Source organism: Trematomus bernacchii, unplaced genomic scaffold (assembly GCF_902827165.1).
Source record: "Trematomus bernacchii unplaced genomic scaffold, fTreBer1.1, whole genome shotgun sequence".
NCBI lineage: Eukaryota > Metazoa > Chordata > Actinopteri > Perciformes > Nototheniidae > Trematomus > Trematomus bernacchii.
This window is the reverse complement of record NW_022988050.1, coordinates 4494723-4508693: the sequence shown is the minus strand read 5'-3', so window position 1 is coordinate 4508693 and position 13971 is coordinate 4494723. Positions and strand designations below refer to the sequence as shown.

General features: G+C 40.9%; 1 protein-coding gene across 1 annotated transcript; it reads right to left on the bottom strand.

Annotated features, from left to right (window-relative positions):
• Positions 1-767: 767 nt before the first annotated feature.
• Positions 768-13718, bottom strand: si:ch211-234p6.5 (pleckstrin homology domain-containing family A member 7). Its single transcript, XM_034119827.1, has 24 exons — positions 13501-13718; positions 10785-10854; positions 10589-10687; positions 10427-10499; positions 10222-10322; positions 9862-9980; positions 9552-9764; positions 9146-9446; positions 8365-8424; positions 8082-8234; positions 7445-7495; positions 7271-7351; positions 6709-6861; positions 6485-6583; positions 5992-6100; positions 5650-5723; positions 5018-5122; positions 4849-4939; positions 4587-4636; positions 4007-4126; positions 3552-3917; positions 2820-2941; positions 2537-2637; positions 768-2398 (listed from the first exon to the last, which is right to left on the bottom strand). The coding sequence occupies exons 1-24, from the start codon at positions 13539-13541 to the stop codon at positions 1248-1250; spliced, it is 3903 nt and encodes a 1300-aa protein (XP_033975718.1). The 5' UTR covers positions 13542-13718; the 3' UTR covers positions 768-1247.
• Between the last annotated feature and the right edge of the window lie 253 nt (positions 13719-13971).

Below are 13971 nucleotides of genomic sequence, written 5' to 3'. Positions count from 1 at the left end.
AATATGTGTGTATAGATTCCCTATAGGCCCAATTTTAGACCATAAAAAAACTCATGTGGGTATTAGCAGCATAATGGCATGCACTATTCTGATCCATTCTGATCAAAAAGATGTCAATGAGTCAAATTTTTGAATAAATAATTGTATGTAGGTTGTTTCCGTAATGTACTGTTGCAGGGATCATATGTTACCGATTCAGCTGCATACATGTAGTTTGAGATATGAATACTTTTTGTCCAAAAAGCTTTTATTTACTATGTAATCAAGGAAGTCTTTATACTGTGACATGCCAGGAATATTCAATATTGTCAGCAGTATGTTTCAAAGTAATGTCTTTGTATCCAAATGCCAACTTGCAGCTTTTTTAATCGCCCGCATCTATGGACATTGTCCTGAATTAATATGCATGTTGATACTGATATCACATTTGTAAACAGATAAGCGTGTCTTTCTCTCTCTCTGTTTGTATGTGTGCATGTGTGTGCAGCCCTGTAAACATAAGGTGGTGCTGTCTTTAAGAGAGAGAGCCTGGGAAGGGGTGATGTAATGTGTTCTCAGACAATGATGTCATCGACTGAGACACGGCAAGGATTTAAAGTGACAAAGGCATTTTCACTGGCTCTGTGTAATTCTGCATCAGGGCAGCACCTCAGCACCAGAGAGGGACTTTCATTGAGCAAAAACAAAAAAAAGGAGATGTGCAAAAAGAGAACATGAGCGTGTTTCTAGCACATATAAAGGAGGAATTGGCATCTTGATGTAGTCAATTACATGTTTATTAATCAGGATATTTGAGATACAAAACACATTTTGTTATGGTGACAATAACACGGTTATGTTGCCATCCACCAGCAGCAATCATGTGTACTCCAGTGTTATGTTAAAAGCATGTTTGGAGAGGAATGAAAGAGTTAACCTATACTCGGCATTTTTTCCACTTGACGTTCTCCATTAAGTGAAACAACAACACTGTTTTTGCAAACATAGTTTTTGTTTTCATTAAATATTCGTAAGACTTTCTATTATATCTTCATCCATTTCAAACCATGTTTTATGTTTAAGGACAATGTTCTAATTTACCAACAACTATTCCTAAATGTTCCCATTTTACAGTTTCTAATGAAAAGTTAGGTCCAAATTCTTTCAATCACACCAGGTCCTTCTCCTCATTCAATTCTTCACCATGAATCACTTGTCCTTTCCAAGTTCGTTCATTTAAGCTCCTTAAGCCTTTGCCGTTCTTGCATCTACAAACTTGTCCTTAATACTGTAACTCGTGCCTTCCCAAAAGAGCCGCTCCGAATCAAACGTTGGCCCTCATACACAGAGCCTGATGGAGTGATGGAGCGGTTGTTGCCTCCTTCTGGGACTGTGTCTATGTCCTCCTCAATTATACTTCCACATTTCTTCCGCTCTTCAGCTCTCTCTTGGTCCACCTTGCTGTCTTCTGACTCTTTCGTCCCACTTTTGTCTTCTCTTTTCTTGGCAGATTCATCCAGGACCTGATCAGAATTGGTGTCCTGAACAGGATCTCCTTCTTTAACTTCCAACTGGCTGTTCTGCCTTGAGGTGTCGTCATCTTTTTCTAAATTTGCTGAGGTATTTGACACTGCGTTGTCCTCGGTTGAATCTTGGAGTTCATCATTTATTGAGAGACTATTTTCATCTACGTCTGATGGCAAATGTAGTCTTGATTCTTGGAGGCTCTGTTGTTTGAAAGATCTCCCAATACTATGGATCACCTCGTCTAAGAGAGATTCAGTGATCAGCAGTTCTTCTTCTGGCCTCGATGATGTTTGGCTATTGCCATCAGTCTTTGTTATATCTGTGTCTGAAATACAGATATCACATGCAATCTTATAGAAGAGTGAGTGGTTCTCTTTCATTTTCTCTAAGCTTTCACTGACTGACAATGACATTGCATTGGAATCAGTCAGGTCATCAGTGCATGCCGTTTGGTTCTCGACGTCTGATATCTCTTCATTGCACGCGTCCATAGGTATAGGTGAGCCTTTCCACTGGTTGGTGGAGAGAAACCACTTGGCTCTCAGATCGGAGGATGAAAAATCCCCATCACGATCATCAGCGTCAGGGTCTTCAAACTTGTTCTCCTCTCCATCCTTGCATCTCGTGAACCCCTTGCCTCCATCTTTCTGGTGGACAGTCATAGATGAGATGTGATAGGGTGAAGCTGGGCGTCTGATTTTAGTTTTGGCAACCCCTGTTCTCCCACTGTGATCTTTGTCCTGTGTTTTGTTTCCAAGTTTGAGTTGACTTTTCGATTTTTTCACATGTGCTTCTCTTTCGTCTTCATCGTGACATGTTCCACTAGACCGCTGAAGTTCTGCAGAACCTCGGATATGATCACAGCTTCCGTAGCCATCGTAGGATCTCTGGCCTGAAAACAGACCAACATTTGCCGTTAACTTAATGCATTGGTAGTATGCTTTTAGATATTGCTATTAATCTAAATAGCAATATATATATATATATGTATTATGTTTCAGTTATTGGTAATATGATGGGAAATTCGTACCTGATTTCATCCTTTGTTTTCTCGCTGTGTCAGGGGGAACTTCCTGCCCCTCCCCCCTGATCGGCAGTTGATCGTGTGAAGTGGCACTCTGTCTGACTGCGCTAATAGATAGATAGATAGATATAGATATAGATAGATAGATAGATAGATAGATAGATAGATAGATAGATAGATAGATAGATAGATAGATAGATAGATAGAGAAAGATCAACACATTTATGGACGATATAAACCTAGTATTATAAGTGTATATAGACATGCGTTTAAATAAAATAATTCCCACCTTTTTATGACTCTCTCCCTTATTCGTTCAACACGACGAAGTTTGGCCTCTCGCTGTTCAGGGGTCAGACAGAGGTCAGGGCTCATGTCAGGGGTCAGGAGGGCAGAGCGCCGTTCATCTGTCTGTTTAAGCATTGACACATTAGACACTCTTTAACAGCTCAAAACATTTAAATGACACCAGAAAGAAGTGAGTTATGGCAGAACCTATTTGCCAAAGGCTTTCCTATATCCCATTTAGAGCATCAACTGTTTTTTGACAAAGGTAAAAACCACCCCAAGCAATCGAGAAACATTGTGCTGTGTGCAACATCTCTCCTGTTAGCAATCGGAGACTACAGCTATTAAACATGTTTCTAAATCCCAAATAATTCAATTTGCATTTCTGTATTTTAAGTTTACTGGAAGTAGTAAGCCAATAGGAGGCCTAAAAAGGAGTTTGACCCTCTCGTTGACCCCAAATACTGTAAGAAACTGAACTATTTTGGTTAACACAGCGTACATTTTGTTTATTCCATGGGGAAGGGTTTTCACCACAATACTTTTCTACATACATTTTTACACATACACTTGCGCCTATGTGTGTGTTGCTAAACAATGAGGAAGTAAGGGCAATGACAACAAAATCAATGGTTGTGTAAACTATAATTGACAAGAAAATATACAATTATGATATGTTTTAATCTTAATGAATATGCTGTTATCATGTGGATATTTTTTTGTTATTTCTTACCCTGACGTCTAAGCTCTCACTTCCATTTCCTAAACCTTCTTGGTCTCGGAGATGATTCCTGGAGGTCTTTTCTGACCGTGACTCCCTCTTTGGGGACCTCAACCCTCCCTGCTGCTGCTGCCTGTTTGCCTTTCTAACAGCCTGATCATGGTAAATCTCTGCAGAGGAACGCCTCTGATCAGGACCCTCCAGCACCAGACGCCTGGATGGCTTATTCAAAAACGTTTCCTGCATCTCAGGGGGGATCTGCTCGGGCAGTGGGTTGTGGAGCTCAGGTGGGGGATCCTCAACAGAAACCCGCCTGGCCACAAGGGAGGACGGCAGTACAGCTGTAACAACTCGGGTCACCCTTATAGGAAAGGGAGCCTGAGGAAACACAGAGATAGATCAGTAAATGTATATTAGTATACAATGTAGGTTATCAGTCAGTTGTACTGATTAATCATTTGCCAGACCTCCTCTCTTGTCTCCAAACTTTGACCAGAACCATGTATTGGGGGTTTCTTCTTATTATTCACCCTCTCCAGATTCCTCTTTATCCGTTCGATCTGCTCTTCTTCACTCATCTTCATCTTCTAGGAAAAACATTTTTTTCAGAATATGAGTCATTCATGAACCCTGCACCCCAGCAATATGCATGTACTGTACAGAAGGTAAAGCAAGAACCAGAATGTATTTGCATATGAAAAACACTATGATTACAGCTGTCTGTTTCTGCAGAGCTACGTGTGCATACAGCTGCATCTGTATATTCACATATATGTATGTTTGAACATGTGAGAAGGGGGGTTGGGTGGCAAATGTGACAAGACTGAGCTACTGCATTGAGACGCGTGCCTCTGCCTCCCCCTCTCGCCTACAACAGGCACTGCGACATGCCCTAATTGCAAGGAAGATGAGAGAATCAAAGAATTTGAAATTGGCTGTGATTGCAAGGAGGAAAAATCTGCTTCTATATTTGGAGCATTTTGGACCACATTTCAGAACTCATGATTTAGTTATAACCAGCAAACAGGAAATTGCGAGGTATCAAACCTTGGTTGATTGGTTTGTTGCATCTGGTGGGATCCACTTTGAACCAGATTCTGAAAATGAAAATGGGGAAAGAGGAGGAGAAGGATAAGAGGGGGTGAGTGAGGATGGGTGGGAGGAGAGAGTGACAGGAAGAAAGAGAAGGTATGAAGACAAGACAAAGGAAATAAACAGCTGTGCATGAAAAACATATCAAAGCTTTATGAAATATTAGTATTAATATCACTACTTTTATGTATAACATTGATATTGAATGTGTACCAACCAAATGAGTCTCTCTGTGCTTTCACATTTAGGAGGTCAGGCTGGCTGTGTCCTCCTCTCTGTGCCGGGTCAACAGTATGGCTGTAGATCGCCTGAAACATAAGCAGAGACATATTTTATAATATTCTATCTTGCACATGCTTGCCATTGTTAATGTCTTTATTTCACACCTCATATGGTGACTCTGTCCAGCCATGGCCCTGATCCCTGCTCTGGAAGCTCTCCTGCAGCTCCTGGGGTAACGGGGGGCGGAGTGGGGGCTCTTCCTCCTCATCCTGAGAGATCATTGTCACAAGGGGTTGGATAGAAGATGTTACTGCAACCATTCCAGATTAAGAAATACTATTACACACGTCTAGATTAGAAGTTTCACAATATACAGGTTTAAAAAAAATAACCATCATTTATTTAAAATGAAATATTGATTGCGTTAATCATCATGCACAAAGTGAAAATCTGATATCTTGACAGTCCTAGTCTAGATATGATGGAAGACAACACATACAGTATGGCACAGAAGATTCTGGCCTGCGAATCCTGCAGATTGTTTTTTACTGATCGTAGCCATAAATCGTGACTAACTTGAAAAAAGGAGAGCAAGACATATAAACCCATGGCATCACAAATAAATCAGCAGTAACAATATCTATATGTATAATTGCAGGCCTGTTCATTGTCTACTAATAGAAGTATTAGTAGACAATGAGTAAGTATTTGACCTTTGCATTGAGTGTACTTCATCTCCCCAGCATTAGCAGAGAGCTAATGTCAGGGTTTGGTGAAAATGAAACAATGGACGTACCATTTGCAGTCCACTCTGCATCCTCTCTGTGGGAGAGCCAGGAGATCCAGGATGTGGAGATGATGGCTGGAACACTGTGTGGTGGGGGGGACAGAAAAGGTCAAAGTACTGACACTGTTCATCTATTGTCAAGTCTCAGGTGCATAATCGAGAGGAACCAGATTCCTTTATGCAATGGCGACACCAACTGGAAGCAAGGAGTAATTCAACTTTTGAGACTTCAAAATCAAACTGCAGCCAGAAAACACTGACATTTGTGTTACCTCTTACAGGAACAATCAAACAGTATTCTATACTAGTCACAGACTCTCAGCATGACAGTGACGGAGAGCAGATTCTTACAGGGGTGCCTCTGCAGTCCCAGCAGGAAGCGGAAGTGATCCCTGTTGATCCTTAGTCCAGTCAGGATGTCCTCCATCATCCACAGCTCTCTCTGGGCCTGAGACTGGTCCTAAAAACAAGAACATTGATATCAATGTTTTAAAGGGGGACATATTATGCTCATTTTAGGTTTATGATTGTATTTTTTGGCATCCTTTAGTTTTCAAAAATCACTATATTTGTCTCATACTGCCTGTTCGAATAAACCTGTATTCACCCTTTGTGTAGACACTGTCTCTTTAACCCCCCATCGCTAAAAATATTGTTGTAATTGGTTTGTGAGATCAATTCTAATGGTCTTAAAACGTTGGTGGAAAAATGTAGATGGTTGCTGTTTATTTTAATGAGTCTGCATGTGACATATGAAGGTTCACCAATTCTTAATTCTGACCAAGGTCAATGAGTAAAAACTACAAACACATCACGACACATGCTTTTTGTAAATGTTAAATACCTGTGGCACTCCAAAGTTACAGATGTGCTGCAGGTGTGAACGTATAACCCACAGTTCACTCTCCATTCTTTCATATTGACTCCACACCCTTTCCATTTCCTGAATGAAAATTTGAGAGAAAAAAACCCTAATATATTTGTATACATATTATGTAATCAAAATAAAAACACTGGAGAATCTACAGTTGATTTAATTATTTGTCTGATTTTGGTGGATACACATACCAATGATACATCACACATTTTGGCCCTGATTGTGACCAGCTCTTGCTGCAGCAAAGCCTTCTGGGTCAGCGCCTCTTCCTGTGCCCTCGGCCCCTGACTTTTCCACTCCTCCAGCTGCAGTCTGGACACCTCTAATGCACACTGGACGCTATCCTGCAAAATCGGAAAAAAACGTTATTATTAGGGCGGCTGTGGCTCCGAGGGAGTGCGGTCGTCTTTCAACCAGAAGGTTGTGGGTTCGATCCCAGCCCATGCATTCAACATGTCGATGTATCCTTGGGCAAGATACTTAACCCTGAGTTGTTCCCGATGGCATGGCCAACAGTGTGTGAATGTGTATGCATGTTAGTTCCTAGAATAACATACACTGCTCTGTATGAATGGGTGTGAATGGGTGTGAATGGGTGAACGACATGTAGTATGTAAAGCGCTTTGAGGGGTCTTAAAGACTGGATAAAGCGCTATATAAGTACAGTCCATTTACCATTATTTGTATTCTTAAAACAGTCACAACATGCTTTAAACAGGCTTTAAGTTGTAGTCCTATAGAGTTATTCTTCACCTTATCCATTTGCAGCTGGGCCAGCTCTACAGACAGAGACTGGAGCAGCTTGTCACACCCACACAACCTTGTCAACACAACCTGAAGAGGCAAAAATAAAACATCCAATAAGATAAATAATGGCAACATACTCTGGGGCCGGTAAGAGCCATATGCAACGTTGTGAATACTCACGTCTGCATCACTTTCAAGAGGCCTGATTGCGGGGGTTTCAGGCTTTGGAGGCTGAAATGCATCAAGGTTACATTTTGTTAAACAATTCTAATTAAAAACAGTGATTTGTTGATATTTCTTCTTCCTGTTCACCAGCTTTAACAATATGTGATTGTTTACAGATCATTTATGAGTTTTTTGGAATTATTTGTATAAAATATGTTGTGTTGACTACAGTTAATGCTTGAATGTAAAAACGGAGCAGCACAAGCAACAGTGGCCAAGGTCATGAATTAGAAAGAAAAATACATTTGCAACTTGGCAACCAGCTGCTTTATGTAACACTCATTTCATGAGTCATGCACATGGCAGAACTCAAATAAATCAGACTTATCAAACAGATTTAACCACAACTAATCACATTTAAAGAATCAGCACAATATATGATTAATCAGTCACATATTAAACTGATATAACAAGCATTAGTGACAATACAATATATTACATTGACATAAACAGTCAGTCAGTGACACATAAACAGCACAAATTCTACAAAAACATCACTTTCTTTTTGAGAAGACAAAACAAAAACACAACACAGGTTTGAATGTGTACCACATAAAGACACCAGAGGAACACAGAGGCCAGCAGACTGTACCATAGCTTGCGGTAGCACACAAACAGACAAATTGCTGCGGTGATGGTGATGATGGTGGTGGTGATGGTGGTGTGGGTGCTGGGGAGCATGTGGGGCCCTGGCTGAGGGGGGCAAAGGGGGCAGTAAGTCTGCATGTGCCCCTGGAGAGCAGCTCTGAAGGAAGAGACAGTATGTAGATGATAAGAGAACACATTGCATTATACAAACATACAATGCTACAGTAGACTGCTGCACATTAGTCTGGATGTGTGTACATTAAATGTGTTGTTCATACTATAGTCACCTTTCCTAAAGGTCGTCTCCCACTCGAGATATGGAGGACAGACCCATAGGTGGGTATAGGCTGTAAAATATGAAACGAAAAGGTGAGAGGAGATAGAGATGAGAAGAGACCTCAGATCTGTTACTAAAAAAAATAAAAACCATAAACATACATCTGAGGTATCACAAGACACAGCCATCATAGTCATTATTAAGCCCATGCTATTTAGATCAGGGGTGTCCAAACTTTTTTCACAGAGGGCCACACAGAAAAATATAAGAAGGGCTGGGCAACTCACGAGAGGTATTTTGCCTCATAGGTTCTGTTATAAGTTGGAAAAGTCAATCCAATGTAGGTAAATTATTCTTGATACTTGAAAATGCTTTAAGAAAAAAACAGCCCACAGCTCTCCAGAGGGTTTCATTTATTGTGTTGGCAGCTCATTCTGTAAAACAGAAGCTTCAGATTGCTTATAATAAGAGGAAATATGAAGGGTATATTTCAAGCTTGTTATGTGAATTTGTTTTTTTTTCTTATCAACTTCGATTTGTTAGAACATGTTTTCAACTTTAATTGACTGAATTTATTTGAAAATTGGGCTTATTAACACATGAATACCATGATATATTTGAACATATATATTTAAGAAGTAAAATATAAGACAAGCAGAAGTTTATTATACTTAATTTGCTGAGTGAGGGCCGATTCAAAATGGTCCACGGGCAGCATTTGGCCCCCGGGCCGTAGTTTGGACACCCCTGATTTAGATTGTATAATTAAGATACATTCATATCGTCCTGACCTTGCTTATGCTCTGCCATCTTTCCGTGACTGGAGTGGTCGGAGTGGATTTGAACTCCAGCTGAGGGGAGGCAGGTGCGTAGTACAGAGTATTTGGCCCCATGGCAGAGTCGTCGTTAGGCCGAATGTCAACCCTTCCCACCGGTGTATGAGGTCGCGACCCCAGCTGACCTCTTGAGCTCAAAGAACCTGTTCTGATCATTTCTGTCTGCATGGGTGGTGTGATTTGACCAGGAAGATAGTCTTCCTCTTGGTGTGGACCACAAGCTCTTCTTCTGCTAAATTCAGGAGGGCTGGGTGTTCTATTTGAAGAGAAAACAGACCAGAAATGACAAAGCTGGGATGTTACTCAGAGGATTTTACCTCAAAGTAAACCACTGGGATTTAAATGTGTGCCTTGTGACAACCTGCTGTTTCTCTGACGCACACTCCGCCTCCCCCTCGGCTCCGAGCGCGACGTCCCCATCCTCCCACCAGCGAGGTGGCTCGGTTCGCTCAGAGTCCTGCTGACGTTCCTGTGTCTCTGTGAGGGATCCTCTCCATCAGAGGGGGTTCTTGGGAAATCCACTGATTCAGTGCTGTCACCTATCTGGGTGAAGTCCTGATAACTTGAGCAGCGCCTGAAAGGATCAGATACGCAGCAAAAAATAGGCTCAATCATGAAAAAATGCTTGATATTTAGTGTGTATATCTCATGCAAAGTGAATGGGCTTTTACCTGTTAAGGGAGCTGTTGGACTCCATTGAAGCAGACTGACTGAGGGCTCGGACCCAACCCAGCATGTCCTCCTGAGTGTCCGCGCTGAAGAAGTAAGAGCGCATTCCCTGGTGCACCACCTAGGTTTACAGAAATCATTCACAATGTTTCACTGTTGAATATTATCCTTTAAATTCTTAATTTGGCCTGGTTGAATTTGTGTAAAAATATAGAGAGACGCGTTTTGTGTGCTCAGTGAAGCCAGTGTAGTTCCTGTATACAAGTTGATTCATGTGATCAACAACAGTTTTAAAGTGTGAGACTTCAAATCAAATGTTAACAATGTATTTATTGTTTGTACGAGTAACCACATGATGATACCTTGAATGTGAACTTTCTGTTCTTGCATTCCCGTGGTGTGCAGAACAGGATTTTGAAGCTCGGGAGTGGGATGCTACCCATCACAGACTCTTCTCTACTGTCTGGCATGGAACAATAAATACAAGTGAACAAAAGAGATTCATTGGTGTCAGAGCACATGAAATGGTTTAATTTCAGACAAAGTGCTGAGCTATGGGATGTGTACCTTTATAGTAATACAGACAGTAGTTGGAGAGGACAAACCACCTTCTCTTCCATAGCTTCAAACCAGAGCTGTCCTGCAGGAGAGACATACATTAGGTTAATGTTAAAACAGTTACACGTTTACATGAAATTATGAATTGTTAAGCACACCATAGAAACTTACTTTTTTGTTGAGCCATCCTCTGATGACCACAGAGCAGTTGGGATCTCTCCTGGCAGACTGACATCTTTTCCCAAAAGTTTGCACCCTTCCATCACATTCCTGTTAGCAAAGGATGATAATAATACATATTCATGCACTCACAGTGTCTTAATAAGCTGTCCACATGTGCACATAATGATAGAACATGTTAACTAACCTGCATGACGGGAAAGTGGGAAATGGTTGCCACGCTGGATGTTTGGCTAACTCTATCCTGATCATCCATTCTGCATTGGGAACAACAATAACATATAGAAAGCAGTTAAAACCAACAAAATAGACACACACAAATTAAAATCGAAGATGCGTTCACTGGAGGACTATCACAGTCACAAACCCCTGTCATAAATTTCAGAACTGGATGCAAAATGCACTCCAAAATGTAGGTTTTAGCACCCAAACTAAGGCCTAAAGTGGACTTTAAGCAGGTTATTTCATACACAGGTGTGCTCAAAAGAGGATACAGTATGTACTAAGTGTACACAAACACAAATAAACACACAATATCTTAATAGAAGTGGATTTTTTAAATGAAACACCAACAAAGTAATGACATCACATACAATAGGATGCACACTTGAATATTTAAAGTTTACCAAAATATCTGAAGGAACAATTTCCAGTTTCCATAATAACATGAACATTTTAAAACTATAAATACACATGTCACGTGCGAGCGTGAACAACAACTCTTAGCAATACTCTGCGGACACATTTGATGAACTGCCTTACCAATACACTCAGTATCCCTCTGTAGAAGCAGTCAGTCCATGAACACCGCCATGTAACCTCCATAGACACATTTGCCACATTCCCATATAGTTTAGATTTTTTCCCCCCGTCAACTGTTCATCTTCTCTGGGACTCGGTGTTGTGCTCTCACACTTCCAGCTTAAAACTCTCCCACATTTCTATTCTGAGCTACAACAGGCCAGTGCGCTCCCCACCACCAAACTGACAGGTGACAGCTGCATCGCCATGGTAGCAGGGAGGGGCCCCGGGACCGTGTGAAAACCAATCTATAGCAGCAGGGCCGGCTTGGTATGAGAGACGAGATTTGGAATGCGTCCCAAACTGCAGGGTTGACTGCTGAGGACAGAAAACCAAAATAAAAGAGCCTGGAGCCGAGGAAGTAAAGTGGCCAGCTGAAGAGGAATGAATAAGAGGGGGGGTTCACTGTGTCTTTTGGGAGAGTCACGCTGTCTCTTTAAGCCAAGGCCACAACGTTTTATCAGCAGATTTGGTTTTGTACTTCAGGTCACATGATAGTATGTTCCTTACACCTGCAACTATTCAACCCATGATTCATTTCCTTTCTCCTTTATTCTGTGATTGTTACATGTGCACTCTGTTATTCAGTTTAATCTCCATTTAAAAAAAAAAGTTAATTTAAAGTTTATGCTACTCAGTTGTTTTGCCAAAATGCAGTAAGTGCAGTTACTTTTTGTATTTTTGTTTGTGTATTGCTACAGTATGCCAGGCCCTTATGATGAAATATATGCATATGAAATTACATCTTATTTAATTCTTTATTTTATTTCTTGAATGACTATTTATAGTAATATATAAAGTGAATTGTTCTGTACTCATTAAGCCAAGATCTATTTCTACAGATACTTTTCACTGTATTTATATATGAATGAATTTAGAAAAAGGTACGTTTCTTCTACAATTTGAGTTTTTCTGAATTGCAAAACTATGTGTGTGTGTCTATAATAGTTCATTAAATGTAATTGTGCATGTTTTTGAACAATACTTTATGTATTTGCTGATAACGCAGTTTATGTATGTATGTTTATAAAATATGCATAATGGAATAATGGAATCATTTAATTTACTGACTCACTTGTCAACTCCAAAATGATTGATAATTAGATTTTAAACCACATTCTCAGCTTTTTTAAACACCTGTTTCCTCAGCAAAGGTTTGTTTTTTAGCTTTTCTAAACTATGCAGATGTTGTTGACCCCGGTGAAAGAGCAGCCCAGATGAATTTGAAGATAAAAATCCACGAGAAGCATCTCACACGGAGCCTCCACACGCACTCGTGGTTGAACCAGAGGTTTCACATGGTTTGGCTACCGCAATATACACTGGTATCAAACACAATCCTCTACAACTGAGACACGGAGTAAACAAAGAAAACAATCAAGTGTTTGTAGGAGATGAGAGTGGAGACTAACAACCTCAAAGCCACTGGGGGCTACGTGGGTGTTGTGAAATATTTGGAAAATCTCCTTCTTAATCAGCGGGGGTGACTCGCTCGGGGAGGGGAAGACTTAAAATTCTACAGAGGGATGGAGGGGAGGACAAACGGTGGGTCTGTGTACAACACAGAGTGCGCTTTGTAGGGCCCGAGGACTCCGTAGCATCATGTGAAGTTGGACACAGAACATGTTGAATAAAATATCCCACCCTCTCCATCAACAAAAAACATTTGCATGTCTCCTACATTCTCAAGTCTTTCAATGTCAGGGAAATAATCACTAAACCTTTGACCCTGATAAGTAAAGTAATGACGTAAGGCGTTGTCATACAATTTGACTGCCTTAGAAGATTCCCTCGTGAAGATACTGGATTATTGTACGCAGTCTTTTTCATGTGGCTTTACACAATGGAAATGGGCACATACAAATAAAAGGGGTGAATACAGCATGGGCAAAGCTTAGAAAAAGTCAGATAAGACATTACGTCGCAGCTTTACAATACTCTTAACCTTGAGCTACAGCAGTGTTTTATGTCAAAGTGGAAATGACTAGAAATGGATGGTAATACAGGATTAGTAAAGCCAGAATAAGTTGTTTTTCACTGTTCAAATACTTCTCAGAATAGCATAAGACACACATGATAATAAAGATGCCATATTGCTGTACCTGACTAGCTGTGCCCGCCTGCTGGCTGCTTCAAGCTCCATCACTTGGCACTTTTTCCTCACAGCATCTCCTCAGGCTCGGCTGCCCTCTTCCTGTCTACCAAAAGCTCCTGTTGACCAAAACACAGCCAAAACACTCTGCTGCTAATCTCCGCTTCTCTCCTCACAAAGTGTGAACCTTCCTGTCTGTTTCTCACTCTCCGGTCTGACTTGTGGCTGCTGAACTGTTTGTCCGGTGATCTACCTACGCTGGCTGTTAACACTCTTCTGTCCTCTAACAGTGCACTCTCTGTGAGACCCCTTCTCCCCCCCCCCTTCTCCCTCTTCAGTGTCCCTCCCTCTCACCCTGCCTTTGACAGCCTCTCTGTCTTTTGCTGAGTGTGGGTTTGTGACTCAGGAATTTACAAAAAAAACAGCTGTTCTCCCATTCTTTCTTCTCTACCCCTTTGCATAAGTTGAATTTCATTTATCA

Bases quoted from the DNA above. Each gene is read 5' to 3' on its own strand.
- si:ch211-234p6.5 (XM_034119827.1), bottom strand. From the start codon at position 13,541: ATGGAGCTTGAAGCAGCCAGCAGGCGGGCACAGCTAGTCAG. The intron at 10,500-10,588 runs GTAAGTTTCTAT...TCTCTCCTGCAG, and splicing joins GAGGATGGCTCAACAAAAAA to GACAGCTCTGGTTTGAAGCT. The intron at 10,323-10,426 runs GTACACATCCCA...GTTCCATGCCAG, and splicing joins CTGTCTGTATTACTATAAAG to ACAGTAGAGAAGAGTCTGTG.